At 32.6% G+C, this 27,720-nt stretch overlaps 3 protein-coding genes across 10 annotated transcripts; 2 read left to right on the top strand and 1 right to left on the bottom strand.

Annotated features, from left to right (window-relative positions):
• Positions 1-1,683: 1,683 nt before the first annotated feature.
• Positions 1,684-5,650, bottom strand: LOC122635522. The gene is made up of 13 exons (XM_043825835.1): positions 5,589-5,650; positions 5,272-5,470; positions 4,944-5,067; positions 4,721-4,867; positions 4,127-4,305; positions 3,825-4,031; positions 3,438-3,659; positions 3,175-3,367; positions 2,893-3,103; positions 2,520-2,826; positions 2,293-2,438; positions 1,983-2,199; positions 1,684-1,900 (listed from the first exon to the last, which is right to left on the bottom strand). Exons 2-13 carry the CDS (start codon positions 5,287-5,289, stop codon positions 1,685-1,687), a joined length of 2,187 nt encoding a protein of 728 aa, XP_043681770.1. The 5' UTR covers positions 5,290-5,470; positions 5,589-5,650; the 3' UTR covers position 1,684.
• Positions 5,651-6,665: 1,015 nt separating this feature from the next.
• LOC122635527 (RNA-binding protein squid) lies at positions 6,666-20,078 on the top strand. 8 transcript variants are annotated; one of them, XR_006328694.1, is made up of 10 exons: positions 6,666-6,989; positions 10,652-10,687; positions 10,947-10,987; positions 11,229-11,356; positions 11,559-11,702; positions 11,788-11,919; positions 12,013-12,280; positions 15,422-15,493; positions 17,731-18,927; positions 19,887-20,078. XR_006328694.1 is itself a non-coding variant. In XM_043825846.1 (10 exons), the coding sequence occupies exons 1-9, from the start codon at positions 6,862-6,864 to the stop codon at positions 17,075-17,077; spliced, it is 972 nt and encodes a 323-aa protein (XP_043681781.1). In that variant the 5' UTR covers positions 6,667-6,861; the 3' UTR covers positions 17,078-17,125; positions 17,731-17,953. The 8 variants fall into 8 exon arrangements, 7 of the variants coding, with proteins under 7 accessions (XP_043681779.1, XP_043681778.1, XP_043681784.1 ...); XM_043825846.1 differs by lacking the exon at positions 19,887-20,078 and adding an exon at positions 17,013-17,125 and having other exon boundaries at positions 6,667-6,989; positions 12,013-12,238; positions 17,731-17,953; XM_043825845.1 differs by lacking the exon at positions 19,887-20,078 and adding an exon at positions 17,013-17,125 and having other exon boundaries at positions 6,668-6,989; positions 17,731-17,953.
• Positions 20,079-21,136: 1,058 nt separating this feature from the next.
• LOC122635524 (ras GTPase-activating protein-binding protein 2) lies at positions 21,137-27,099 on the top strand. The gene is made up of 9 exons (XM_043825839.1): positions 21,137-21,364; positions 22,433-22,619; positions 22,693-22,873; positions 22,951-23,319; positions 23,406-23,843; positions 23,961-24,150; positions 24,230-24,495; positions 24,597-24,765; positions 24,947-27,099. The coding sequence occupies exons 2-9, from the start codon at positions 22,522-22,524 to the stop codon at positions 25,093-25,095; spliced, it is 1,860 nt and encodes a 619-aa protein (XP_043681774.1). The 5' UTR covers positions 21,137-21,364; positions 22,433-22,521; the 3' UTR covers positions 25,096-27,099.
• The last annotated feature ends 621 nt before the right edge of the window (positions 27,100-27,720 follow it).

The raw sequence follows: 27,720 nt of genomic DNA, 5'->3' as shown, positions 1-27,720 counted from the left end.
CACGAGCTCGAGGGTTCTCTCTTTCTCTTTTAGGCTTACCACTTAATTACCCTCACGATCTCTAAGCTTACAAGACGTGCTTCAGGCCTACCGAGCTTTCGTTGAGACATTCTTCGTATCTTCCTACACTCTGCTGCATCCTATCAGCTTTTCTTTCAAGGATAACGAGCCTCGAACTTGTCTAACTTTTTTTTTCTTTTTTCCCTTTTCTTCCATGTATTATAACTCTTTTCTATTATTCATAGCATTGATATTATCATTGTCAATTATTTTTCGATTAATGCTGATCTTTAATCAAATTCTCTTTTATATATATGTACATGTGCGCAATCACTCTTAAATCGCGCATCTTTTTTGCTTTAACATTTTTTTCTAACTTGAATATAGAAAGAAAATTATATTCCTGCACAGTTTCTCACATTCTCTATAGATATAGAAAAAGTATTCAAGCTGATAGGAAAATAGAATTTTGGAGCGTTCGTTTTGAGCATTCTAATTCAATACTTTCTCTCTAATCGCTCGAAAGTTATTCTTCAGGAGTTTAATACATGCTAGAGAATACAAAGTGTGTCCTATCCAAGATTTTAGAAATAAACTAATGATCACTAGCTGGGTATATTTTATATTTCTTTCTATGATTTTTATTTATTTTTAAAAATCGATCAATATCTGCTATGTCCGCTATCAACGCACAAATCGTCGATAGTTCATTGATTAGAGATTAAGAGATAATTACTGTTCTTCAACTTCCTTTCAAATCTTTTTCATTTTTTGTTCTTTTTTTATTTTTTAAATAGATAGGATATCATTAATTTTTATAATTTACCTTTTTTATCGAAATGGCAAAGTGTTGTTATCTAACGGTAAAAATATTTCAGTGGACTGGGTTGATATTATGGCGTTCCTATATTACCGACATTACCGATGGTTAAAATAGAATTCTTCATGATCTGCGCAAGGTTAGTAGTCAGAAAATGATTTTTAGTCAGATGTCGACACTATCTTTATTTACGAGTATATATTTTATGTATTCAATTAGATTTAATTATAAATAATAAACGTATTATATTTTGTTTTAGGAATATCGCTAACTTTGAGAAATGTTTAAATGAAACGATGTCATATTATATGATGTGTAAATATATATATATATATATATGTACGTATATGTATATGACATATAATATGTATATGGATATACACGCACGTGTATGTGCCTGCATGTGTATCTAATTACCTCTGATTGTGCTCGGACAAGGAGAAGAAGAATATTACTGAATATAAAGCCTAAAATCTTGGTCTCTTATACCTTTGAAAAAAATTAAAAAAAAAGACCTTTGGAACTCTCATTTAATTGTATAGATTTACTTAAGCATATTGAGCAATGATGAAGTTAATATGGATTTAGAAAAAAAAAATGGCAAAGAATGGTGGCTGGTTAGACGAGTTTTGTAATCCACTTGATAGGAGAAGAACAAAACGAGTTTTGGAGGAAGTCGAAACGAAGATACCCCATCTTATCCGTATAAATACTCGAACAATAGAACCTTTCTGGCTTTCTTAACAGCTTCAAAATGTCATAGTTAAACTACATATATAATACGATATTTGAACACTACAATTTTTTCTTTTTTATTGAGATGCTTATAAAAGCTGTAAGAGACAAATATTAGACAAAAAATATTTAAAATGGTAAAGCTGATTTATTTTCTTTTAACAAACGTAGAGCTCGTAAAAATGCACGATAATCAAATTCAAGATGACCAGCTCTATCGATAGAAAAACATTTGTAAAGGACATCAAATCCTTTGCTGTTTATCAACTCTAACATTCTTCTGATGGACAAAGCCCGCATCAGACAATTCTTCGATACCGTACCTACATTTTCTTTATCGAAATCCTACAAATTATCGATAAATAAGAGATTAATGATCGTTGAAACCTCTTGTTCATTTTTGTATGAATAAACCCATCAAACTCACTACAAAGAGTTCCTCCAAATTGGGTTGTCGAACAACACATAATTTATCCATCACCTGACTTAATATATGTCGTTCTTCGAAATTAAGGAATGTCCTGCTGCTAGCTTCTGAAGGAATATGTTGTATAGGTACAAGCAAAGGTGCTCGTTCTAAACTACCAATAGTTACTGCTTCCTCGACACATTCAGCAAACCTGGCGTAATCAACGAAACCTGGCCTGCGAAAAAGAAAAAAAAAAAAAGAAAGAAAGAAAAGAAAAAAGTTATGTTTTGTAGAAAAAGATTTCTATCTTTCTATAGAATAATAGTACTTCATAGGGGACTTGAAGATCTTGACGATAGTATCGACCTCAGTGGTGCTCAAATTACAACGAAGTTGATCCAAGCCACGAGTAAAATCCGTCGTACTTACAGACAATTCATTATGTGTGTCATATTGCTTAAGAAATTCGGATACCTAATTGACGACAAAAATAAAAAGAGGGAATCACATTGAAAGTGTCAAGAATAAAAACCAAGATATTTTTTCATGATTTACCTTGATTCTCTCGCGTACAACCTTGGCCTTAATCTTGGCCAATACAAGGACGATGTTTGTTTCATCTTCGGTGCTAGGTGGGAATTTAGCCTCAGCGTTAACTCTTTTCTTTTCTTCCAGCATTCGATCATAAAGAGGTGCTACTATAGGTTTAGCTTCTAATTCCTTTAAAAATCGGTAATAATCGAAACCGAGATCGTCGTTGTATCTTCGTTCAAGGGCATATTCTTCTTCGGACGATAGAAGTATAGTCGCGGTTATTAGAACTTGTCTCATTTGTGCACGAGTTACGTGACCACAATTATTCCTAACGAATAAAATATAATAATGAATAATCGTTATAGATCGAATAATAAGATTCAAGGCCACTTACTTATCATAATTTTTAAAAAATTGTTTCAAAAGAATTCGCCGTTCTTCGACTCTATGTCGAACCTTCTGCAACGTATCTTCGCATAATTCTCTTATGCTTTTCTTTTCACATTGCCAATCAGTGGCACCTCTTTTACCAAGTTCCTCTATTTCTTTCGGTGGTGAAACTACTTTCAAATTCGGCAATTTCTCTAATTCCTTAACAGTGAACACTTCGAAGAAGATCTTACGTTAAAATCGAATGAACAAGATATTCTAGTTGTAGTATCTAATCTAAAGGTACCTTGATTTATATCATCCTCGAATGTCCTCCAGCAAACACGATCAAGATCGTTAGGATCTTTGTAAAGAGTGATCAAAGCATGGATATCTGTTTCAGCAATGTAAAGACGTCCTAAAGAAGACACTTGAAGAGCATCTAATCCTCTTCTAAACTGTGATACCGTTACTCTGCCATCATTCAAAGGATCAAAATCCTAGAAATGATTTTATTTCATTATCTCTTTCTTAGAATAGGATCTTTTTAAAGGAGTTAACGATTGCAACCTTGAAGAACTCTGAAATACGAATTCGAAGCTCAAAAATGTGTCTCTGAATTCGATGAATAACTTCCATTAAGGACATCTGTTCTTTCTGTAACTTCATCACAGGATGAAAGGCTATTTGTTTTCCGAAGACTCGAGCTGGATCAACTCTACCAATTTCTGGCCTTGGAAGTTTCGGCAATTCTGCGGTAATCACTCGGCCAGGAAATTGATCAAGTAATTTCTATTAAATCGATAGAATTCAATCATTTCCTCACAGTATTATAATTATGTAAATATATGGAGAAAAAAAAATTCATTTCGTTAATTTGTATTAGCTAGGCGATAATACTATTTGTAATTAACGTTAATTCGTTTATTTTTTGTAGATTTGAAAAACTCTTATTACTCCAGCAAGATCTAGCATTCCATGTTTCTCCATGTATTCTTGTGCCTCGTCGATGGCCTTTACGAAGGCTACATAATTTATGGTGTAGGCATCTTTCGCAAATCTTTTCACCAATAAACAGAATTCTTCCGAACCGAGAACAATGCCGAGAAATTTGAGTACTCGACCAAAGTGAGCGTAGGTAACGGTACCGACATTCTTTGCTATCTAGGAAGATATTGAAAGATCGTATAGATCATGTTCGTATGTAGATATTTAATAAATTATTATTATTTTTCTTTTCTTTTTTTGACGAAACGTACTAATTCGTAATCTTGGAAATAGGGCCTCAAGACGAGTTTACGCTTGTTTATCTGAACAGCGATATGAGTGATTATCAAACATAATTTTCGAAGTTCGGTAGCACTCAAGACGTTTACATGAAGTGGATCTTCCCATTCTAATCCAGTTACGAGTGGCTTGTTCTTACTAAAATCAGGAACTGCAAACGATTTTTCTTTACGTTTCTACGAATGTGCTTTCTTTCTGACGTTAAAATTTTGGAGAAAATTCAAAATTCTCCAGGTAGATAAAATTAATTCTTTCGTTTCAGGTAGAGAAAGATTACAATAGAACCCTTAGGGAAAATCCGTTGTCACTTTTACAACCTACTTACGATAAATCTTCACTTAAAGGGGATGTACTATTGGATTTTGAAGAATTTTGAAATCATTTCTTGTAGAAAGTAACTGTTTATAATATTTATGAAACTAAATATACGATAAAGTATCTTTTTGAAAAAAAAAGTCAGTCAGTCAATTCAGGCACTTTTTTAAAAGAATTTTATTACTTTTCAGACCGAGAATTCTCTTCGATCGTGATCTCACGACACATCTGTAAAAAATTGTTCGTCATACCACTGTCATGAATGACCTCGCAAAATTGCCTGTAAAGAATCCGTCCATCTTGAACACGAAAATAATCAGCAAGATCACATATTTCCTTATCAGATAAGCCGATAGTTTCCTTCAGTGGTCCGTTCAAAACTGATACAAATTTAGTTTCTGCGAAAGAACGATTTGCAAGATTGTTTAATCTAATCCTCTTAAGAAGGAAATTTTTGAGAAATTACTTTTCTACCTGAGATCAAGCTGTTATTGTCAGGATCTAGAGGTTTATAATGATCCCAAAGACTAAGACCCAAACGAAATATTGCAGCACGTATTTTATTACAAGTACGCCAGACATCCTGTAGTTTGAGGACCTACGGATATACATGCATAGTATTATGGTTAGCGAGTGAAACGTGCGAGCACAGAATGTGGTATAGACCTAAGTTTCTCTCTCTCTCTCTCTCTCTCTCTCTCTCTCTCTCTCTCTCTCTCTCTCTCTCTCTCTCTCTTTCTCTCTCCCCTCTTCATTTTCACCGACATCCTATTTTAGGAATATACAAGGGAGACTAACCCACCTTCTGTTCCTCAGGCATTTCGACGGCCTCGGCCTTTTCCTTTTACACGTTAAAATTTTCCTATGAAACTGTATAAACAATTTATTGAACTAATTTGAATCGATACATTGAGACGTTGGTAAACAAAAGCTAATCGGTCAGTAAGTATATCGAAGCAAGTATCGATTAACTTCCAATGATTTGATGATGATCACACAGTCTGTATTTCATGAAATTATTTATTATTTACAAGAATGAAAATTCATACTTATTAATTCAAAAATATATGTATCATTTTGTAATGAAAAGAAGAAAGAGGAAAAGCAGCGTTTACATACCGATGATAAAAATATAGACACGTAGATTACAAAGTAACGTGTCATCTAATACGATACCAGCGCTATCATCTGGAAAAGAAATGTTCCACTCATTATATATATATATATATATATATATATATATATATATTTATATTAAGTTTTACATTCGAACGTCGAATATGTATTCCAATCTTTGACATAAGCCTATAAGAAATATCATTTAATAATACAAATTTTGATTCGTTGATCTTCCATGTGATGTTAATCAAGTAACGAAATCATATTGGTGTGAGAGCCGCGTAAACGCGGTCCGATCCATTGATAAATATAATATATTTTATTGATTTCTTCGTAGAGCCACGCGCGCTTGGAATTGTGGGAAGCAAAAACTAGGCAAAGGAGCGGGATCTCATATGGATTTTGATTGGTCGCTTCGCGATGCTTGCCGCCAATCTCAGCCAATGTTGGTACTCTTCCCTACGCGACTCTACACCGAAGCCGATTCATCCCAGGGACATGCCGCCACATCCGCCGCCCGTCTCTCTTCCGTTTCAGAATTTCTCACATTGATCGAAATTTCAGGAACGTACTAATGAGTATATATTAGGTGTTTTACTTAAAATGTCACAAGACTTCATTAAATCGTAATATTTTTTCTCTTGCGTTACTCCGATCGTTCTCGTCAATCTTAATTTTTTATTACATAGAAATAATTGATCATTTCAATGCCTTTTATATTCAATTAACAAGGTATATACATAAAAATGTGTAATTGAGGTCGACTGTGTTTATTCTTTTTTAAATAATTTATTAATACAGACTTGTTTGATATAATAACATAATTTCATTGTAGTATTTTGTCACAATAGATATAAGAAGTACAGTATACATAGTTATTAGAATCGATATCGATCGATAACAATTTGTTTTCTTAGCCGGCATGGATCTATTATTTACCGGTGATCCAATGGGGGCATAGATACGCTCGAAGACGGCACTGAGACGGAGCCACGCGATTGGCTGACCGCCTTGGCGGAGAAGTAGTGGGGCTCCCGTGATGCATTGCGCAGAAGCTTCGAAGCCGTACAGAGTTACGAGCTACTCTCCCTTCTCCTCTCGGCAGCCGAGCTGTTCGGACGTGAAAAGTGTTTGTTGCTCGTGCGGTGTACGTAAACGTTTTAGTCGGAACACACTTATTTTTTTTCCCTTTTTAAGACGTGTTCCTCAAGTGTTAATTTATCTTTCTATCTATTTTCTTTTGGTAAGACACGTAAATCAATCGCGTATAACTATGGCTGATCAGGAGAACAACGACTTCAGCGAAGATATCGCTGATCAGAACTTTGAGCAGAACGGCGAGGCGGAGAATGGTGGCGGCGGGGACGCCGCTGAAAACAACCAGGAGTCCCAAGAGGACAGGTAACTTTTTCTCAATCTCCGTTGTGTCCCAGATTGCTTTCCAGCTTGGATGGCGAACGCGTAATAACGTTTCATTCTGACGCACGTAATTTAACTTTTTATCCGCGCGGAGAAATATATATTTTTTTTCTTTACATTTTGTGCGTCGTGATATATATATATATATGTACATATACATCGTATGTATGTATATATATTTTTTTATATAGCTGTAGATATATAGATTATCTAGTTCCGTGTCGAGTAGCTTTCATTTGGTACGATCGCGTATGACAAAATGGCGGACGCGGGAGCTTTCCCCTTTACGGTAACAAAAAAGAAAAAGTAATCCAACGACATCAGACGGAAAATGAGTGTTTGCATTTTTTACAATTGTACTACCAGCGTGACGTTACTATGATAAAACATTGGGTAACTTTCTTTTTTTCGAACGCGTTGCAAGTACTTTGATATATATATGGTGATTCAGAAAGAAAACAAGTGGAGATGCCGGCCGTAGGTTTTCAGAGGGACGCGCCCACGCATTGTTCGTTCGTCGCATGAAGGAGGCATATAAAATGGCGGGCTTTGGATTATACTGATGTATATACATATGCATCAAGTTTTTTTATCGCGTGTTCAACATGCTTGGGCATATCCTTCGTGTATTTTATTACGTTTTACGTTACGTTTCATTCCAATAAAAATTTCTTCTTTCTTTCTTTTTTTTTTTTTTTTTTTTTTATATATTTTTACTTTTTTACAATAGTCAATTTACATTCGTGCTATCGATTCGAAAGTAATATATATATATATATATAAAATGTGTGTATATATATAATTATTATCGATGCAAGAGAGTAAGTGTAACGAATCAAATATCAATTTTTTTCTTATTTACGAAAAAATATATTAAGAATGTTATTTTTTCCTGTAAAATATCTTTGAGAAATACTTAATTTAAAGGATTGTGTATATCATAAGAATTTGTCTCAGTTAGCTACGTAGCACCTCTTTGACTTTACCCTTTTTCAGCGTAACGAGAACTCAAGCTGGATGATTTATTCACCGGATTCGGCGAAATTAGTCTGATATGTATCGATTTTATCGGACTCGTTCTATGTAAATACTACTTTGTGTTCTTACTTTTTATGCCGTTACTTTTGCTCCTTACATTGCCACAGCATTTTGGACTCTTGATACTAAGGAATTGACTTCTTTTTTTCTTTTTTTTTTTTCTTTCTTTCTTTCTTTCTTTTGTCATCCTTACAGCCTTGGATTATCACAAACTCTTACTCATAGTTTGGGGTATGTTTTTTGAAAATGGGTAAGCATTATTAGATTAAACGTAGAGGTATATAAAATTTTTTTGGGAAAGCGAATGTAACCTACAAATTTTAGGTAGTATCCTTATGCTGTGCTTATCGCGTAGATTTTCCTTGAAATGGCATAAATATTTGAAAATACTTTAGAAAATCTCCTAGTTTATAAATTTGGAGGTGTACTTTCTCTTATCCATGTGATAGGTGTTCAGGAATGTAAACGTAATGTAGAACGTAACAAAAATCAATGACTGAAGGCCGTCACTCCACTGTTTTTAACACATCAATTTTAAAGTCCAAATAAAATAATGCATGATATTTATTGAGAAAATAAGATAAGGTAAATATATGCGTAATCATGATAAGTGCTAGTTGTAACTTTTTATTGTGCTGTTGTTGCGAGGTATAAGTTTATTTGAAATTTTATAACTTTGTGTAAACTCCTTATTTCTGCTCCTACCTATTTAATTAATTCTATTCTAGTTCTGTAATTAATAAAGAAAAGTTGTGATTCTATTATTGATCAAGTTTGTATACGAGTAACGCAAATAATGATTATAATGTTTTTATAGAGTGTAAACTTTCAAATCCGTTTTTGGACAGCCGAGAATCTTCCTCATACATTCATTGCAGCCGAATTCTGGTTAGTCAATTGTTCACGATTGACAATAATGTACGCTTACCTGGGATCTGTGAACTGAACCGTGAAGCCTTATGAATGACTTCTGAGTCTGAATTTTATGAGAAGTCAACGTCAAGTTCAAGTCCGTCATGTTTCGTCACTACACAAGCACTGGAAGTCGAGTCAATTGCGTCAGATCAATAAGTCTCGCACAGACACACACTTGCCTGCTGGGTCACGCGTAGAGTAATTTCTGATACGATGTCAATGCTGTTTGGGCGTGATCAAAGCACAGAGTCACTAGGGCCAATGCGAAAACCTCCGATAGGTCGGAATGCCATTAACTCAGTTTATGTGGCTTGGTCTGCAGGTGGCAAACGACCCAGTGCGATTATGGCGGGCGGCTCGCAACCGGCTAACCGTGACCCGACCAACAACTGATAAGCGGCGAGTGACTGGTGCCCACGGTATTTATCACCAGCCCTAGATGATATATGAAAGATCAATATCTAAGTACAGACAACTACCACCAAACTGCCAGAAAAATGAAATCATATTGCAGCTCGTAATTTGAATATGTAGAAAGGACGAAAAGTATATCAGGACTTGAAACAATAATAATATTTTGCCGATGACTAAACAAAGAAACAAATATATACATTATCATATACATATATTTATATATTAAATAAATGTTCAGTATCATGTGCATATAAGTTTAACTAAAAAAAAAAAAAAAAGAAAAAAAAAGAAAAAAAAAGTATATGAAGAAGTGACCAGCATTAACTTGTAATATGAAAACAATTTTTTTAGCTTTTTAATAGAGTTGCAGTCTATCTACCATATGCCAATTCTTTGGGCCAATCAGCAGTCAGAGTTCAACTTGGAAAAGTTAAATCTTGTTTCCTTTAGGAGCAGCTGTATCTCAACTGGAGTTGTAACTGTAGCTTGGGTTCGCAAGAACGTCATGAAAAGTATTTTGATCTCTAAATACGTTAATTTCCATATTCATACTTTTTTCCAAGTTTTCCCTTCAATTCTTTTTTTTTTTTTGTTCTTGAAGCATATACTTGTTTGAAGTTCAGATTATGATTTTTATGGTGTACAGAGCTGTCATCACATGGTTGGTTGTCACAACTTTTGTTTCACGTACTGAGGATATAAATGCACATTTATTTCATACATATGGTAATATAAAAAAAAAAAGTTGCAATGAATTATAATTCATTTATTTTAGGAGTGGTATGAACATTTTATTACTATTATTCTTGTCTTGAAACTATTACTGATATTTTTGTTCATACAAAAATTATATTTTTTCCAAATCTCTCATGGCAGGCAGTATAATAAAGTTGGTCACTTGAATTAACTTCAACTTAAGTTTGTGATTGAATATACATACACGTAATTATATAAACATATAATTATGAAGCATTTAATAAATTACTTGCATCCGCTAAATAAAGTTCCTCGCCAAAACTTGAGAGCTTATCCAGAACCCCTTTTCCAAATGACAAATGGTCTTTTACGTTTCTTGTGTATTATCAATATTAAATTTTAATATTTTAACAAATGATTCTAATTTTTCCAGGGGTCAAGTCAAACTCCTTTTTGAAATATATATAAATGGATACAGTTCGTAACAAAATTAAAATTTTTGCTTCGCCCTTAATCCTTAATATTTATATAAAAGATCTTTTAAACTTTTAGTAAAATATACTCATTCCATTGCTTTACAGGTCGGCCGGAGGTAACCAGGATTCTCTGAACGATAGGTACATTCAATTTTTTATTATTTTCTTTTTTATCTTTTTTTTTCCTTGCCCTTTTTGCTTATTTATTTATTTATTTATCTATTTATTTATTTCCAAAATGTAACATACTTTGAGTAAAAAAAATATGTATATTTAGTGCTAAAGTTACATATCCAGATGATAGCCAGCTATGATTGCTGCTTAATTCGAATAATAATTTATTTGGAAAGTAGGTCGAACATGATAATTTTAATTTCTTATTTATTTTTATCTTCAACAGGAAATTATTTGTCGGAGGTCTAAGCTGGGAAACAACAGATAGTGAGTATTCATTTTTTTATCGAATGGGACGTAAAAAAAACTTCGAAAGGAAAAAGTTGTGCTTTTTAAGCAATGATGCATACTTTTTTTTACCTTAGGACACCTTCAGATGACGATTGTCAGATGAGAAAACTTTATTTCTGAGCTTTAGCACATATACATTTTTATTTTAATATTAGTTGGAGAAGAGATAGGCTTTAGATCGATTGAACACAATTTTTTAATTGTATTTATTTTTCAGAGGAACTAAGAGATCATTTTGGTGCTTATGGTGATATTGAAAGCATCAATGTTAAAACAGATCCAAATACAGGACGATCACGCGGTTTTGCGTTTATTGTTTTTGCAAAAGCTGAATCGCTAGACAAGGTAATTAAGATACTTTCTAATATATATCATTTCATCATTGATAGTTCCAAGTTTGTAATAATTGGCTGATGAAATTTAAGTACCAGTTCTGCTACTGAGTGTGCATGACGACGATCTACTTCTGATGAAAACAAATAAATATATAAAATTTTATATACACATTGATACATTTTCTATAATCTAGAATTGGTATGTTTCATAGATTATTTCTGGTGATCACATTATTAATAATAAGAAAGTAGATCCGAAGAAAGCAAAAGCCAGGCATGGGAAGATATTTGTCGGTGGCCTTTCGACGGAACTTGCGGATGAGGATATTAAAAATTTCTTCTCACAGTTTGGAACTGTAAGTACAACGTTCTTGAATACAAACGAAACATTTGATCATCTGCAAATACCATCGGTGAAAATTATTCTAATTTTTTTTATAGATCGTAGACGTAGAGATGCCATTCGATAAGACAAAGAACCAGAGGAAAGGTTTCTGCTTCATTACTTTCGAATCAGAACAAGTAGTGAATGAACTTTTGAAGACACCTAAACAGACGATAAATGGCAAGGAGGTTGGTATAAGAAAAAAAAAAAAAGTCAATCACAAACTTGTATTATTAATGAAAAATTCTATATAATCTTGTGGGATAATTCAATCAATTCAGGTCGACGTAAAGAAAGCCACTCCAAAACCAGACGGAATGGGCGGAATGCGCGGCGGTGCTGGAGGTCGAGGTGGTAGAGGTGGTCGAGGAGGAAGAGGTCGTGGATTTGGCGGCCAAGGAGGTTGGGGTCAAGGTGGTTATGGTGGCGGATATGGCGGTGGATACGGTCAAGGAGGCTACGGAGGAGGCTACGATGGTTATGGAGGAGGCTATGACTATTACGGCGGTGGGTACGGCGGCTATGGTGGCTACGACTACAGTGGATACGGTAATTTTATTGACTATTACTAAAAAAATTCACGTGAGACACACGTGTTTGCTACTAGTGCTCTACTTGAACAAGAAAAAGTCAAAGTAAAAATTTTAAAAGAAAGAAAAAAAGAACAATCGTTACCGTCCCAGTGTATTCGGCAGACGATTACTATAGTAACTTATTTTAACATTTATCACTGAAATTACCTACAAAAATCAATTAATCAGGCTTTGCTAGAAAATAAGAATTTCTTTTGCGTGAGAATGAGAGAGAGAGAGAGAGAAAGAGAGCGAGAATGAAAATGAGAGTGAGAGAGAGAAAAAGAATAGGAGAAATAAAGAACAAAAAAATGTTCAACTACAAGTCACATTGATCGTTATGATTGGTTTGATGAGGCATGTCGTATATATAGTGCTTACAGTACTAATATTCAAAGCTGAACGTATGGAGATCGTCTGCCAACATAACAAATAATATATATATATATGTGTATATATATATGTGTACTACTATTTACTTTGTGGTACGCGATAAACGTATAGATATTGAGAAGTTTGGTATTATAGTATGTATCATACAAAAGATTATATACGATGTGTGATATTAATTATAGCTGATGCTGCAGGGTGAGTGCTGGTTTGCAGGCGGATCAGCGACTAATCTTTCAGTCTAAAGTCAAATATAACGTCGGTTGGTCGGTTAGTTGGTCGGTTAGTTGGTTGACTGATCGGTTGGTTGGTTGTTTTATTCAACTAGAAAGGATTACTGTATCTTTTTCTTATCATTATTAATATTATATAACACACGGGTATTAGACTTTTATCGCATAATCGTGCAAGTTCCTTCTTCTCGATTATATATATATATATGTGTGTGTCTGTATGTATATATATATATCTCGGTGATTGGTTCTTTGTTTACACCAGAACAGTGTGTGAACCAGCAGCTCAGGCGTGTAGGAAAAATACCATTTTTTCGGATTATGTTCCTCTACCTCTTTTTACGTGTAATACCGTAGTTTTTAAACAACAATAATATATATCACGACCCTATCGTGGCTTTAATTGATAAAACCTTTTAGTAATATACTTTGTGTATGTATGTTTATATATATACATACATATATATATATATATATATATATATATATATAAACACACATTATTTATGATGAATGTATACACACATATACAAATATATATGTATGAAATAATAATAATATACAGAGATCGTGAACATAATCCGAATACCTACTTCCAGAGGGTTGGCTGTTTATGAAGCTGTGACCAACTAAATTTAACGATTTACTAAGTTATATTCTTTGATGCCTTGTTAATATTAAACTAACACAAATATTACAAATAGACAATTATACACGTACATGTTACGTGCAAAAGATGCACACATACACATACACATAACACTTACATTTAACACACACGTGCGAATGGTTATAGTATTAACGATAAATTAAAGAAAATGACATATAATATATGTAACAGTGAATGTGTGAAGTCTATTTTTTAAACAAATCCGAATTCTTTCTTTTTTAAGATTCTCTCATTATGTTATTTAATGGGAAAAGATCAATAATATTGCACGATTAGAATTTATTATTTGCACATGGCACCGGGTCACGTTTTTTCTTTGTTTGTATTTTTTTTTTTTTTTTTATAATTAGCACTTTCTAATTTAAATAAAAAAGGAAAAAATAGAAGAAAATTTGTTATAGGTTTTTAACAAGTTTTCAAAAGCATGTTTTAATTGTTTTCGATGAGAGAGATTACTGAGTTCAAATTTTAATATAAATGAATTTGTGAATAAAAAATTTTAAAGATACGTAACATTTCATACGTTCACTGATTGATGTCAGTGAATCAGTGGAATATAGCTTTCTTTTCTCATCTATTTCGGTTTTCACGAGTATATATTATTATTGTTATTGTTGTTGTTGTTATTGTTGTTATTATTATTATTATTATTATTCTACAGACTCGCTGACTTCAAAGGCACGCAATCACTGTAACATAATTATATATGAACTAAAATTTGGAGAATATTAAAGCAAAAATGTACAGGACAATATGTCGTATGAAATGGTATATTGAACCTTCCGTTCCTGCTTTTAATCCTATATCGGCAAAAAATATATTTTTATATATATCTCATGCATGCTTCGACAATTCTTCTACGTTTTCATTCATCATAATTCATATCATCACTTTATCAACTATATTCATTAAGCATATCTCAATACGCTGATCATCAATTTTTCTATTATCTGTATTTGTCAATTGCATTTTTTTCTTTTCATTATTATGTCACGTAACTTGACTACTTTACTTTCGAAGAGAAATCAATTGAAAGTTACTTAAATTTATCTATCGTGCCCCCCCCCCCCTTAAAAAGTCCATTCGAATAATATTACTACTTTAATCGTACATTTCGGCCTTCATCAAACAAACAAACTAAAAGAATAGCCACAAAAATTGGATTATCTGTTCGATTATACACTCTTTCTTCCGCTCTCCTTCTCTTTCATATTACCCATCCATATATCCCTTTATTATCCTTAATGACAGTGGTGAACATATTTGGTAGTACAATTAAATTTCATTTCTGCAATTATCAGTTCGTGCATGCAACAACTTATCCATAGTTGTTCATAGACGATACATCTCTCACGATTCAAAATAGAAGAAAAAAAGAATAATGGATGAGAATAATTTGAAAACGTAAAACAACAGCCTCTCAGCACTTAGAACTTTGAAATGTGCAAACGAATAAACCCTTTGGAAGATGTGAAATAGTTTTTCAATAAACATAACACGAACTTAAGAATAAGATCTTTAGAAAACGATATTCATTTATTTATATATTATATACATATGCCCATAGTACAAATGAAATTTGTCTTGAAAAGAAAAAAGATTGACAAGTTTTTTATAATAATGTTTAACAAATTTCTGTTGAGCTGATTGTTTTATTGATTATATTTTGTTAATTAAGAGATGAAGGCTCATTAGCGAACGTAGACTTTATTGTAAAAAAAAAAAAAAAAAAAAAAAGGAAAAAGTTAAAACTAACGTGTTTTTTGCGCGTAATTACCATACTGATCCCATTGTCTCTTTATACCGTGTGTTCCATGAAACGCAGACGGCTATGGCTATGGCGGTGGTAGTTACGATGGTGGCTACAGTGGTGGGCGCGGTGGTGCACGCGGTAAAGGTACGCATTAGCGTTCCTTCTCTATTGTTTTGTATTTTCCCATGGCATATTTCATTTAAATATCATATTTTATTGGTATATATATTTTTTATATTTATTTATTTTGTTTATTTTCCATTTTTTTTTTTTTTGATTTTTTATTATTAGTATATATTCGCCATAATGAAAAAATATTTCCTTGTCATTTCATTTTCATTCAATCCCATATCTAATATTTTTTATGTTTAATTCATCGCTCATTCTGTATACTCCTTTTATTTGTTTATTTTGTTCTTTTTAGTGTTTTTTATATATATGCATATAATTCCACATTGAACGCATGTATATGTACGTATGAATGTGTAAGAAAAGTAGCACATTCTTATATTATCGATCATTTGAAACTTAAAGTATTGGTAATATTTAGTTTAAATTTCTTATTTTTTTTTTTTCACAATTATATGTTAATTGTAAAATCAAGTCTTGATGTATCTTAATAACTATGTTGCTTAAAAAAAAAAAAAGAACAAAATTGTCTCATTTATTCTATATTTGTGATATAACAATTGTGTTGGGAATACTAATCGATTAATATTGTTAATCATATCAGCTTTATAGATACAATTGCAACGTTCTCTCATCCTCGGTATCGAATGATTCACCTTGGGATGTATTATCACTAATATTTTATTAATTGTAATGCTTTTCAATATCCGTTCAACATATGCTTTCAAGGGGTTACTGTATTGTTACGATAAAACAAATGATGATTAATATTTTTAGTGTTTTATATGCAGACTTGTTTTCAAATGACTCGAGCGATTTCAATTGATCGATGTCAATGATTTGAAGTTTTTTTTACATGTTAATTTAACTTCTCTGCATAATAACTTAATAGAAAGTGTATGTATATGTAGAAAGTATGTATTTAATAATTGATCTTTCTAACAAATGAATAGAAATTAACCCTTTGGAAGTATTATACTAAAACAAAAATGATTCTCTGCTTATCATAATTACATCTACGTGCCCTTCGGTTTTATTTCATTTAATTTTCCTTAGCCTTAAACATTTCTGGTAGTGCGTGTTGTAAAAGTTTAGTTGAAATAAAATAAGTTGTCAAACTGTTGATATATATATATATGTGTGTGTGTGTGCGTATATGTATATATATATATATATCAATAGATGTTTAAATATAATTTTCAAGCATTTTATGCTGTTTGTTAGAAAAATATAAATAAATATTTCAGCTTACGGAAGACTCCAGAAATGTGTAGGACAAAGGAAGAATATGAAATGGAACACGCAGCCTGCAGCTTACTACCTTAGCCTGTAGCCTCTATATAGATTCTCTGTTATATCTTCATTATTTTACATTATTTTCTATTATAGAAGTGTGCGTGTGGTAGTCTATACGCCGAATCTTTTCTTTCATAGTCATTCTCTTTGTTGATAATTTTTATCTAAATACAGAAAGTTGGGGAGGAGTAGTTCATTAAGTAGGTTATTTGACTAACACGTCATGGGATTGTTTCAGGAGGCTCAGGCTATGGCGGCAAGCAGAGGGGAGGTCGCCAAAATCAAAGGCACCAACCCTATTAATGGAAATCCTTATTTGCGACCGCAATGTAATATTCATTGCAAACGCTGGTAAGTCAATTCATTCAAAATAATTCATAATGGACAATCAAATTATATATATCGTGATCTCATCCTTTGTTGAAATTATCCTGTACTATTTTTTGTTTTGTTCTGTTCTGTTCTGTTTTGTTTTGTTTTGGTTACTAAAAATTATTAAACATTAGAATTGAATCGACGATTGTGGAAGTGGTCTAAGTCATTCGAGTTATTAAAAAACAAGTTTTGTATCACACGCGCTGTACTTAACATTTTAAAATTATATAAAAGAATTACTTTTCGAGAATGAATGTATTTACTTTTTCTTTTTGTATTATAGTAGAACGAAATAATTTTTAAATAGTTCCAACACAAATGTAAAAATATCTCAAAATAAAAACTATATGGCTTATATTTTAAGTCACTTTCATAATTACGGATTCGGTCTCTTCATTTGTTAAAAACAAATTTATTAATTCAAAAAAAGTATTAATGACTTCGGATGATTAACTTCTTTGTTAATCGATTTGTCAAATGATTTTTTTTAATAATTGTTTTATTATTTATTTTTGTAATATTTGTGATAAGAGAGAAGGAAAAAGATTTATCATTAACAATTGTTTGTCCTTCTTTTTTAGGTTTCCCGCCCTACAAATTTCATCATAAATCGTCAAATCATCATCATTCCATTAATAAACAACCACGTCATCTACGACAAGAACAACAACGCAGACAACTGCCGCTAAACAAATTCAGTCATCAAGATTCACAATTAAAACAGTAAAATAGTTGATCATGTTGCGTTTAACAAAATAGCATTGTGGAAAATAGAGAGAAAACATTCGCGCGAACGTATGAAAAGAAAGAATGAAAAGAAACAAAAGAAAAATAATGTATATACATATACACATGTATATATTTCTTTAAATGCGTATATGTATTTACATAGTTTGCTTCCATCTCTCGTTTACCCCTTTGTACAATATAGTCCAAACTCTTTTATTATATATTATAGTTTAAAGACTATTCTCTCATTAACTCTCATTGATTTATCTCCATTTTTTATTTATCTTAAAATTTCTACAATTAATTAATAGCATTAATGTCTCATATAAATATATTATATATATATATATTCAGTGTTGTAAGGCGTGTGTGTGTGAGATCGTATATCATATTTACGTTTAAAAAAAAAGAAAAAAAAACGAAGAAGAAGAACAAAGTATTTGCATTTTTTGGATATGGCCAACGAAGTTATAAACAAATGGGCACAATAATAACAAACGTAGTTTTCAATGATTATATTAAACGCGACCACAAAGGATAACCACAATAACACCCACGCCTTTTTTACCCCCACAAAAGATATTTAAATATTTTGTGGTGTTTATTAAATACATGATTCTTATTTTTTTTTTCTTTTTTTTTTTTCTTTTTTCTCCTCCTTGTGCAAATGGGAAAGCAATAGATGAAAGATAATATTAATAATAATAATAATAATAATAATAATAATAATTTAAAATACGAAATAGTGTAGAGAATAAATAAAAATACGAGTTCTCTCGTTCGTATAACTCGGTGAACAGAGCTGAGTAAAAGAGAAAAACACAACCAACTTTGTCCACATTTTTAACGATATAAGATTATTTTAATTTTGTCTATAATTAAAGTTAATTAATGGGAGGGGAGGGGGGAGATGAAACCTACCGTAGAAGAGTAAGCAGAGGCAATGTACTTTTTACACATGAATGTTTCAACAACAAAAGAGAGAGAAAGAAAAACGTAATAGGTGCCCAACTGTTTATAGTGATTATGATGAGAGAGAGAGAGAGAGAGTGAGATGAGGTAAAAAGATTATTGCTTCCTTATTGGTAAGAATAATAGGATAAAATAAATTCATTTTGTGTACATAATATACCTTGCATACGGTTGTGTGTGTATTTGTATTGACCAGGTCCTATATAATTATTTTTTACTTTAAAAAAAAAAAGAGCTAAACAAACAGTATGTACACAAGATTTCTTTAATGCGTCGAATCTAAAATATAATATTAGATTTACATATAAGACTGAGGAGGAAGGTTTATCGATCTTATTATAGAAAGGAAAAAGTATGTATAGAAAAGTAAAAGAAAAAAAGAAAAAAAAAAACAAGTATTTTGCTGATTCTATTGCAGCTAATTATGTCTTCGGTGAGATGATTCTTCGCTCTAATATGAAAGGAACGACTCTGCATAGGTATTCTTAATATTTATATATTTGACACAATTTTCTTTGTAGATATATAAAAAAAAAAAAGTAAGTCGTATTAATGTATTTCAAGTACAAGTCTCTCCATTGTATTTTTCTTTTTCTCTAATCTACAAATCTGTGCTCAAGTCGTGCGTTGTAATATTAACTTGGAAAAAAAAAAGAATAAACAAAGGAAGAAAGAGAAGATGCACTAATAATGTCTTGAAGTAAAGCTTTCAGTATTTTGTTTGATATAGATTAAAAACAACAACAAAAATAATAATAATAATAATAATAAGCTGTTAAATAGCGCGATTGTGACTTACCTATTCTGTTAAGATGTTTTTTCGTAGATAGGATCACTTTTATAAATTGAGTAAATAAACTCTTATATCATATTAATTAAAAAAGATTAAAAAAAAAAAAAACGATTAAAAACTAATAATAAACTCCGCCTAGTACACTAATTGATATATGTCTAGTATAAAGTTCAGGCATCGTCGAGCTTCGATGTTTGATTTTAACTTCGCAATTGTCGTTTAATAAAAATATTGTAACATTAGGAGAGAGAGAGAGAGAGAGAGAGCGAGCGAGAGCGAGAACGAGCGAGAGAGAGAGAGAGAAAGATTCTAACTATAATACGTTAATAATGAGATTTTTTCTTTAACAGAAAACGACAAGTTCGATTTTATCAGAAACCATTGTTCTGTCATAATTGATTTAACGAGAGATTAAAATTTTGTAATGAAAATTAATGAAAACCACTTTTGGATTCCGGGAAGAGAAAGAGAGAAAGATAAAAAAAGATAAAGTTAGAGAGATAAGATTTAAAAGTAATCTCAATTATCTTGCTAAAAAGCATTGAAACTTTTTATCTAAACATTAACAATCTTTAATTGATGTCAAGAACGGCGTCATATATATATATACATACATATATATATATAAAGGATTTGCATTTACTTTTAATTTAATATAAACGATTTAATTAAAAAACTGAAATAGAAACTTATCGAAATAGCGAATGATAATTAAACAAAAAAAAAAACAACTTTCAAAAAATAGGTCATCGTGGTGAAATTTGAAATTGATTTACAAACGCGGGAAACAGCGACCAATGAGCGAAGAGCTTAAGAGCGACTATCTTAAATGCACACGAAAAATGGCGTTCAACCAAACTTTAGGCCTCTCGCTCATTGCTCTCTGTTTGCATTCATTAAAATCGTGAGCACGAATGAAGCTCCAGCAATGTACAATTGTAATTTTTAACGACGTTCCGAAAACACCATTCCTCTTTCTTCAGATATTTTTGACAAAAAAGATAAAATACCGTAAGAAAAAAGTGGACTTTTTCTTTTTCCTTACCATGCACACACACACACACACTTATTACTGGCATCTAATATTTTTTACGGAAAAAATACATATTGTATTATCAGAGAATATAATCTTATCGTCCAATCGAATGATACAATGATAAATTCTGAAAATATTTTAAAAGTTCCATTATCGTAATTATAGAGATATAATACGAGCATATAAATAGATATAATCTATTGATTTGTTAAGATCGATAGAAAAAATTACAAAACAATATTCATATCGGATAATAAAGATAATAAAGAGAAAATTCAATTAGTAAATATTCGTATAGGTCGAATTAAAATGATAACGATGTATCAATAATTTTGTCCAAAAATGTATAGCATGTTATTACGTATGCGCCTTAAGATTTAATTCATATTTCAAACGACAGATGACGCATCCACTAAAAGATTTTGTCGGAAGCAGTTGCTTCTTTCTATTTGCTTTTAACTTTTCAGTGCAGGTTCCGCTGCATGTGCTGACACCAAGGTGCTCGGAGGACCCAACACTGAGAACTGTTTTTATAATTAACATTATCGTGGACTGTTGTTGCTCTCGTGGAAAGGCTGCTCTCTCTCTCTCTCTCTCCCTCTCTCTCTGTTTTTCTCTTCCCGGCTTTCTCAATATCATCGATAAACTCAGTGCTTCGCGTCTATTCAAGACCGATCCTTGTTAGGTGAGTGTAAAATAGTAATACGAATCACGTAAAAAGATATCACACGAAGTTCAGTGATATTCGACTTTTCGTAGTAGTGAGTTTCGGAAAGAAAGCAGTTAGTGAGCAGAAAGAAAGAAAGAAAAAAAGAAAAAAGAAGGAAAGAAAAAAGGCATGGAAGGAGATATACGAGTCGCGGTTTCGCCTATGCTACCTCCTCCTCGTTTCTCCCTCTCTTCTCCCCTTTTTCATCGTTCTCTATCTCCTCGCCCCGGTTTCTAATTTACGAATAATTACGATGTTTCGTCGAAAATCCGATTGTTTTTTCATTACACTCGTGCAACGCGCAACAATATCACTGATAAGAGATTTAGACTGTTTATGAGTTAGCTCAATTAGTTTTCCCCAAAGCGTGCTTTCTGGGGAATTTTTAGAGTAACCGTCCCAGAGAAGAGATCAAGAAAAATCGCCATGCTTGCTCGTAAGACCGACCGGGCAGTCTCTTCTTTGTCCTCGATTTCGCCCCGTTTTCTATTCAATTGCGTTTAATCCCACAGAAATATTTGGGGTATGCTTCGTGTTATTTCTACTTGTTTTTACCTAACCCTTTGGAGATATTATTTCTTTGCGTTCTCCCGCCTATCTTTGCCCGCCTTCTCTTTGATGCTCTCTAGCGTGAATCGACTCACGCCACATTCCTAGTCTTATATCGTAAATTTGTGGCATGTTTGCGTTCTTTCCTTCTTTCTCTCTATCTTTCCCTCTCTCTCGTTTAACGAGTGGAATTCAGTTTTGTTTATGTTGAGATTTAATCATGCACAATTCTTTTTATCTATAAGTAATCAAGGATAGTTTAGTGATAGAGCTTTATTAGAAATTTATTAGAAACTATTTTATTAAAATCTTTGTTCTTTTGTGGAAATTCTATCAGGATTTTTATATTTCATTACGCATCAGTCTTGTGATAATGTTAAACAAGACACTTGACACGATGCGCAAGGTTCTTTGGAATCATTTTTTTATACTTTGTTTTATATTGACAATAAAAACTCCTTTTATTTATTTTCTTCCTTTTATTTTTTATTTCAGATATTTGCTTCATCAAACTGCGGCTTTGGCAACTGAGCATTTAATCAGTCTTCTGGCAGATTATTTGGAGAGACGAAAAGCAAAAAAAAATGGTCATGGAGGCATCCCCCTCGCCGCAAAGTGTCGGTCGTGAGTTTGTCCGACAATATTATACTTTGCTTAATCAAGCTCCGGCACATCTTCATAGGTATTAATTATTTCCTTTATTAAATATCGTTTTATTTATTTATGGCAGTAATAATTGACAGAATATTTTTTAGGTTCTACAATCAACATTCTTCTTTTGTACATGGAGGGTTAGATTCTAATAGAGAATCGACCCCTGCTATCGGTCAAAAACAGATACATCAAAAAATTCAACAATTGAACTTTCGTGATTGCCATGCGAAGATAAGTCAAGTTGATTCACAACTGACTCTTGAAAATGGAGTTGTTGTGCAGGTAAGTAATATATAATTAATTACTTAACTCTTAGTACAATTAAGTACGATCTATTTTATTTGATATGTTTTATTCAGGTATCCGGCGAACTATCCAATGCTGGACAACCGATGCGCCGCTTCACTCAGACTTTTGTATTGGCCATTCAAGCACCAAAAAAGTATTACGTACACAATGACATCTTCCGTTATCAGGATTTGATCTTTCCCGATGAAGAAGAAACGGATGTGAGTGGAATGGAAGGAGGTATGAACGAGACCACTGAAAGGGACGCGGAAGAAGGAGGTCCATCTGAACCAGACGAAGATGAACATCAAACTCAAGGACAGCCGCTTACAGGGTCTGCACCAGCTGCCGAACCACAAAGTCAACCTACTATCATTCCTACTCAACAACCACAACTTCAACAACAACAGATTTATTACGCACAACCACCGCAGCCACTGGTTAGTATAAAAAATAAAACATAGTAATAAAAGATCAATACATTCTATAAAATGTTTATATCATTTACGTTGCGTTAAATCATTAGGTGCATCCTGTGATGCAACAAGTGCTGAACGGATCTGTTCATGAAGAAACCACTTTGATAAATCAACAACAGCCTCAGCCTCAACAGCAACAACAGCAACAGCCTCCACCGCCACCTCCTGTACAACAGCAACAACAACATCAATACGTTGCCGAAACAGCAGCACAAACTCAATTCGTTCAAGAAGCAGAAACAGATACTGCGGCGGAACAGCAAACGTCGGCGGAGGAAGAACCGCAAGTACAGTCGGAAGAAACTCAAGAACAAACAGACACTGAAACATTTCCACCATCTGCGCAAGAATCTGAACCTGAGCATCAAGTGTCTAACACGAATGTTAGCAGTAGCGGGCCTAAAACTTACGCTAATTTGGTAAAATCTTTTCCAAGTTCCACCGCTACTCCTAGCCCTCAAGTTCCGAAGATATCTATGTCCCCTGTAAGTTCCCATAGTTTATGTAAGATATAATTTCTTTTTTATTTGATTTAAACTTTTTGAATTTACTATTTAGACGTGACAAGGGACATTCGATCTTCATCGTTTTTTACTTTTCAGCCACCAATGACGAATTTAAGGTTAGACGATAGATCACCGTTACATCCTACAGGTAGCGGAGCTACGTTATCAGGAATGAACGTGGCCACGTCTCAACCACAAACACATAGGACAAATAGTAATCAACAACCTCAACAACAACCTCAGCATCAACAGCAAAGAGCTTCGAGAGGTGGTCTTGTACAACGAGGTAAACTATAGCTATTTCTATAACCAATGCGATATTATTTTTACCTACCGTAACTAATAACTTATATATCTCTTATTAGATGGAGAAAGACGTGGAGGAGCAAGACCATGTCAATACAGTGACGCTCATCAACTATTCCTTGGAAATTTGCCACACAATGCGTCAGAGCATGATTTACGTCAATTATTTGAACGGTATGGCAGAGTGGCGGATTTACGTGTACACAGTAAATCTAGTGACAGATGCAAAGGTCCATTGGGTAGTAACAACGCGACGAAAGTACCAAATTATGGATTCATTACATTTGAGGATCAATTAGTTGTTACGAAAGTATTAAACTCTTTGGTTAGTTTCCATAATCAATTTTTCTTTTTTCTTTTTTTTTTTTTTCCCCTTAATATATTATCATCACACAATAAAGAGTATAATATTATATTTTATCATAGCCTATATTTTATCCGGATGAGCATGGACAAAAATTGAACGTGGAAGAAAAGAAAACTAAGCCTAGGATGTCAATGGATGGTAGTGGAGGAAGGTTGAATTCTGGTGACGGTAATATGCGACCGATGGGAGGACAACAGCAGCAGCAGCAACAACAGCAACGTGGACCAGGTAATGATCGGAAAATCATTAAATGATCATATCGTGATGATTTAACGATAGCATAGATATATTAAGAGTAAACTGGAATATGTGTGTGTGTGTGTGAGAGAGAAAGAGAGAGTGAGAGGAAGAACACGAGATAGTATTGATCGTAACATTTAGTAAGAGTAGTATGACACATCGATTGTAGGTGGACCAGGAGGAGTGATGAGGGGTGGTCAACATGGAGCAAGAGGTGGTCGCGGAGGCTTTTCAAGAGGAGGAGATGGTGGTAGGGGAGGTGGTGGAATGAGACAACCTGGTAATCCAAGTAACGCCAGTTATCAAAATCGTCGCTAATATAGAAGTGACGGTTAAAAAGTCATCTCCCATTCCCTTCTTTATTGAATATAAGTCTCACCGGTACATTATACCATCCTCTCATTCCCAAAACACACACAGAACCCAGGACTAGTTCGTACGCTACTCGACATCGATAAAGATGTCGCCCTTGTACGCTTATATCTGCTTGCAACGTTCGTCAAGCAGTTAAACTATTAAACCAGATGTCGGCTCAATCAGTACGAAATATAAACTCGAACTCGATAATGATAAGAGATACACGATATTATGATATGGCTTATACGCGATCTCATTAAGCCAATATAATATTTTCTTTATCTAATGTCATGATTTAAAAAGAGAATAATTGCTTTTATTCTTCTTTTCATGGTCACCCAAGTCGATGTAATCGATTCGAGTTTGTTCTTCACACGTTAGCCGACCAGGAATTTTAAAGACTTTACAATGAAAACTTAATAAACGAAATAATATTAACAAAAATAAAAAAGAAACACACACACACACACATGTTATATGTACATGTATAACGGAGTGACACGTAACCATCTGTCTATAAATCCTGGACAACGTCTTTCAACAATAACAACTATTACTACTACTACCACTACCACACCACCACCATCATCACCACCACCACCACCACCACCACTACTACTACTGCTACTACTACTATTACTACTCTTACTACACTATTACTACTTCTACTACTACTACAGCAGCAGCAGCAACAATAACAACGTACACAGGGTACGATGTTTCTTTTTAAACATCAATGTCAGACAAAAAGCAAGATCATTTTGAAAAGAAAAGAAAGAAAAGAAGATGTACATTGTTTTGGAATTATCATTAGGTGTATTAATTATAAGGAGAGAGTTATAATATAGTGTGACGTGGATCTAATTTGTTTCTTTATTTTCTTTTATTTTCATATTATTCTTTCTCTCTCTCGCTCTCTTTCTCTCTCTCTCTCTCTCTCTCTCTCTCTCTCTTTCTCTCTCTCTCTCTCTCTCTCTTAAAAACACGTCACACATACATAACTCTCTTTCTCTTAATTATCTTCACCTTTCCACGAGCCAAATTAATCCTGCGATCTAAGTGAGAAATAGAGAGAGGGAGAGAAAAAAAAGAAAAAAGTAATTATTAAATAACATAGCGGGTACTCTCGCAATATTATTATTATTAATTCGTTAACTGCCGATAGTAAGATACCTGTTCCACCCTTTTAAGCGCAAAAAATATCGACGACGAGATTTGTTTATAGATTATCGATTTGGTCGAACTGTTGTTAATAACGAGTAGAGAACTGCGACTGTTCTGTGGTCGTATAAAAAAAAAAAAAAAAGAAAAAAAAAACGAAAAAGACATTGTCAAATTTCCTTTTTCTATAATTATCAACAAGTATTTATAAAACACATACGTATATATATATACATACATACATACATATAACATTATATACATGATCAATCGACCGGTATCGATTGATGATGATGATGATGATGATGATAATACATAAAATATTTCTTAAACTGCAGCTGGTCTCGCCATTTCTCTCGCCATTCATCTTCTCACGCAATAGAAAAATTTTTTTTTTCTTTTTTCTTTAACTTCCTCCTTATTTTTTGTGTAAAACACACCGTGTATCCTTAATCATTGTTCTTAAATATATATATATTTTTTCTTTTTTTTTTCTTTGGTCTTTCTTTTCTGTCTTTGTTCTCCTTTTACACATCTTACCTATTATTTAGTTGGAAAAAATTAACGTAGTAGAGTTAACAAAAATTGTACCTGTACTTCCAAATCATATTTACCTTTGCGGATCATATCCCGTATCAGTTGTTTCGAATGAATGAATGAATGTATTAAAAATTAATTGTCATTGTCATTGTTGAGAAAAATCAATATATATGATTGTCTCTGGTGATCGCAGAACTCGCAGTGCGCTGCTTCAAATAATAATATTAATAATTAAAAAAAAAAAAAACAAAATTATATAAAGAAAATAAAAAACCAATACGTACACACAGCAGACACACACACACACACACACACACGCTATAGTAATATAAGTATTATAGAACGGAGTAAGAGAAGAAGAGAATAAAAAAAAATCAAGTGCATGTCTTCGAAATGCGTTCTCTCTTCTACGTGTCGATTTTAAAATTCGCACGAATATTGCGAGTCATCGATGAAGATCGACACGTAGAAAAATTAATAATAATAATAATAATAAATAATAATAATAATAATAATTAATAATAATAATAATAATAATAATAATAATAATAATAATAATAATAATAATAATAATAATAATAATGATGAAATAAGAAAAAACCAATCACAAGAATTCGATGCTAATTGTTTTCTTCCTTGATACACTACTATTATTATATATTCTCTAAAGTTATTAATTATTATTGTAACTGTTAACAAAAAATAGAGACAGGTGGACAAAGAAATAAGACTTTTGATATTCGATCAGAATGAATTTTTGCTGTTTGAATGATTGATGATCTGATATATCCTAGTAGTATCTATATATCTATATGTATGTACATATATATGATTATGTGTATGTATATATATATATTATAATAGAAAGAGAGAGAGACAGTAGCC

The sequence above is a fragment of the Vespula pensylvanica genome, chromosome 18 (genome assembly GCF_014466175.1).
Source record: "Vespula pensylvanica isolate Volc-1 chromosome 18, ASM1446617v1, whole genome shotgun sequence".
NCBI lineage: Eukaryota > Metazoa > Arthropoda > Insecta > Hymenoptera > Vespidae > Vespula > Vespula pensylvanica.
This window is presented reverse-complemented; position numbering and strand designations above follow the sequence as displayed.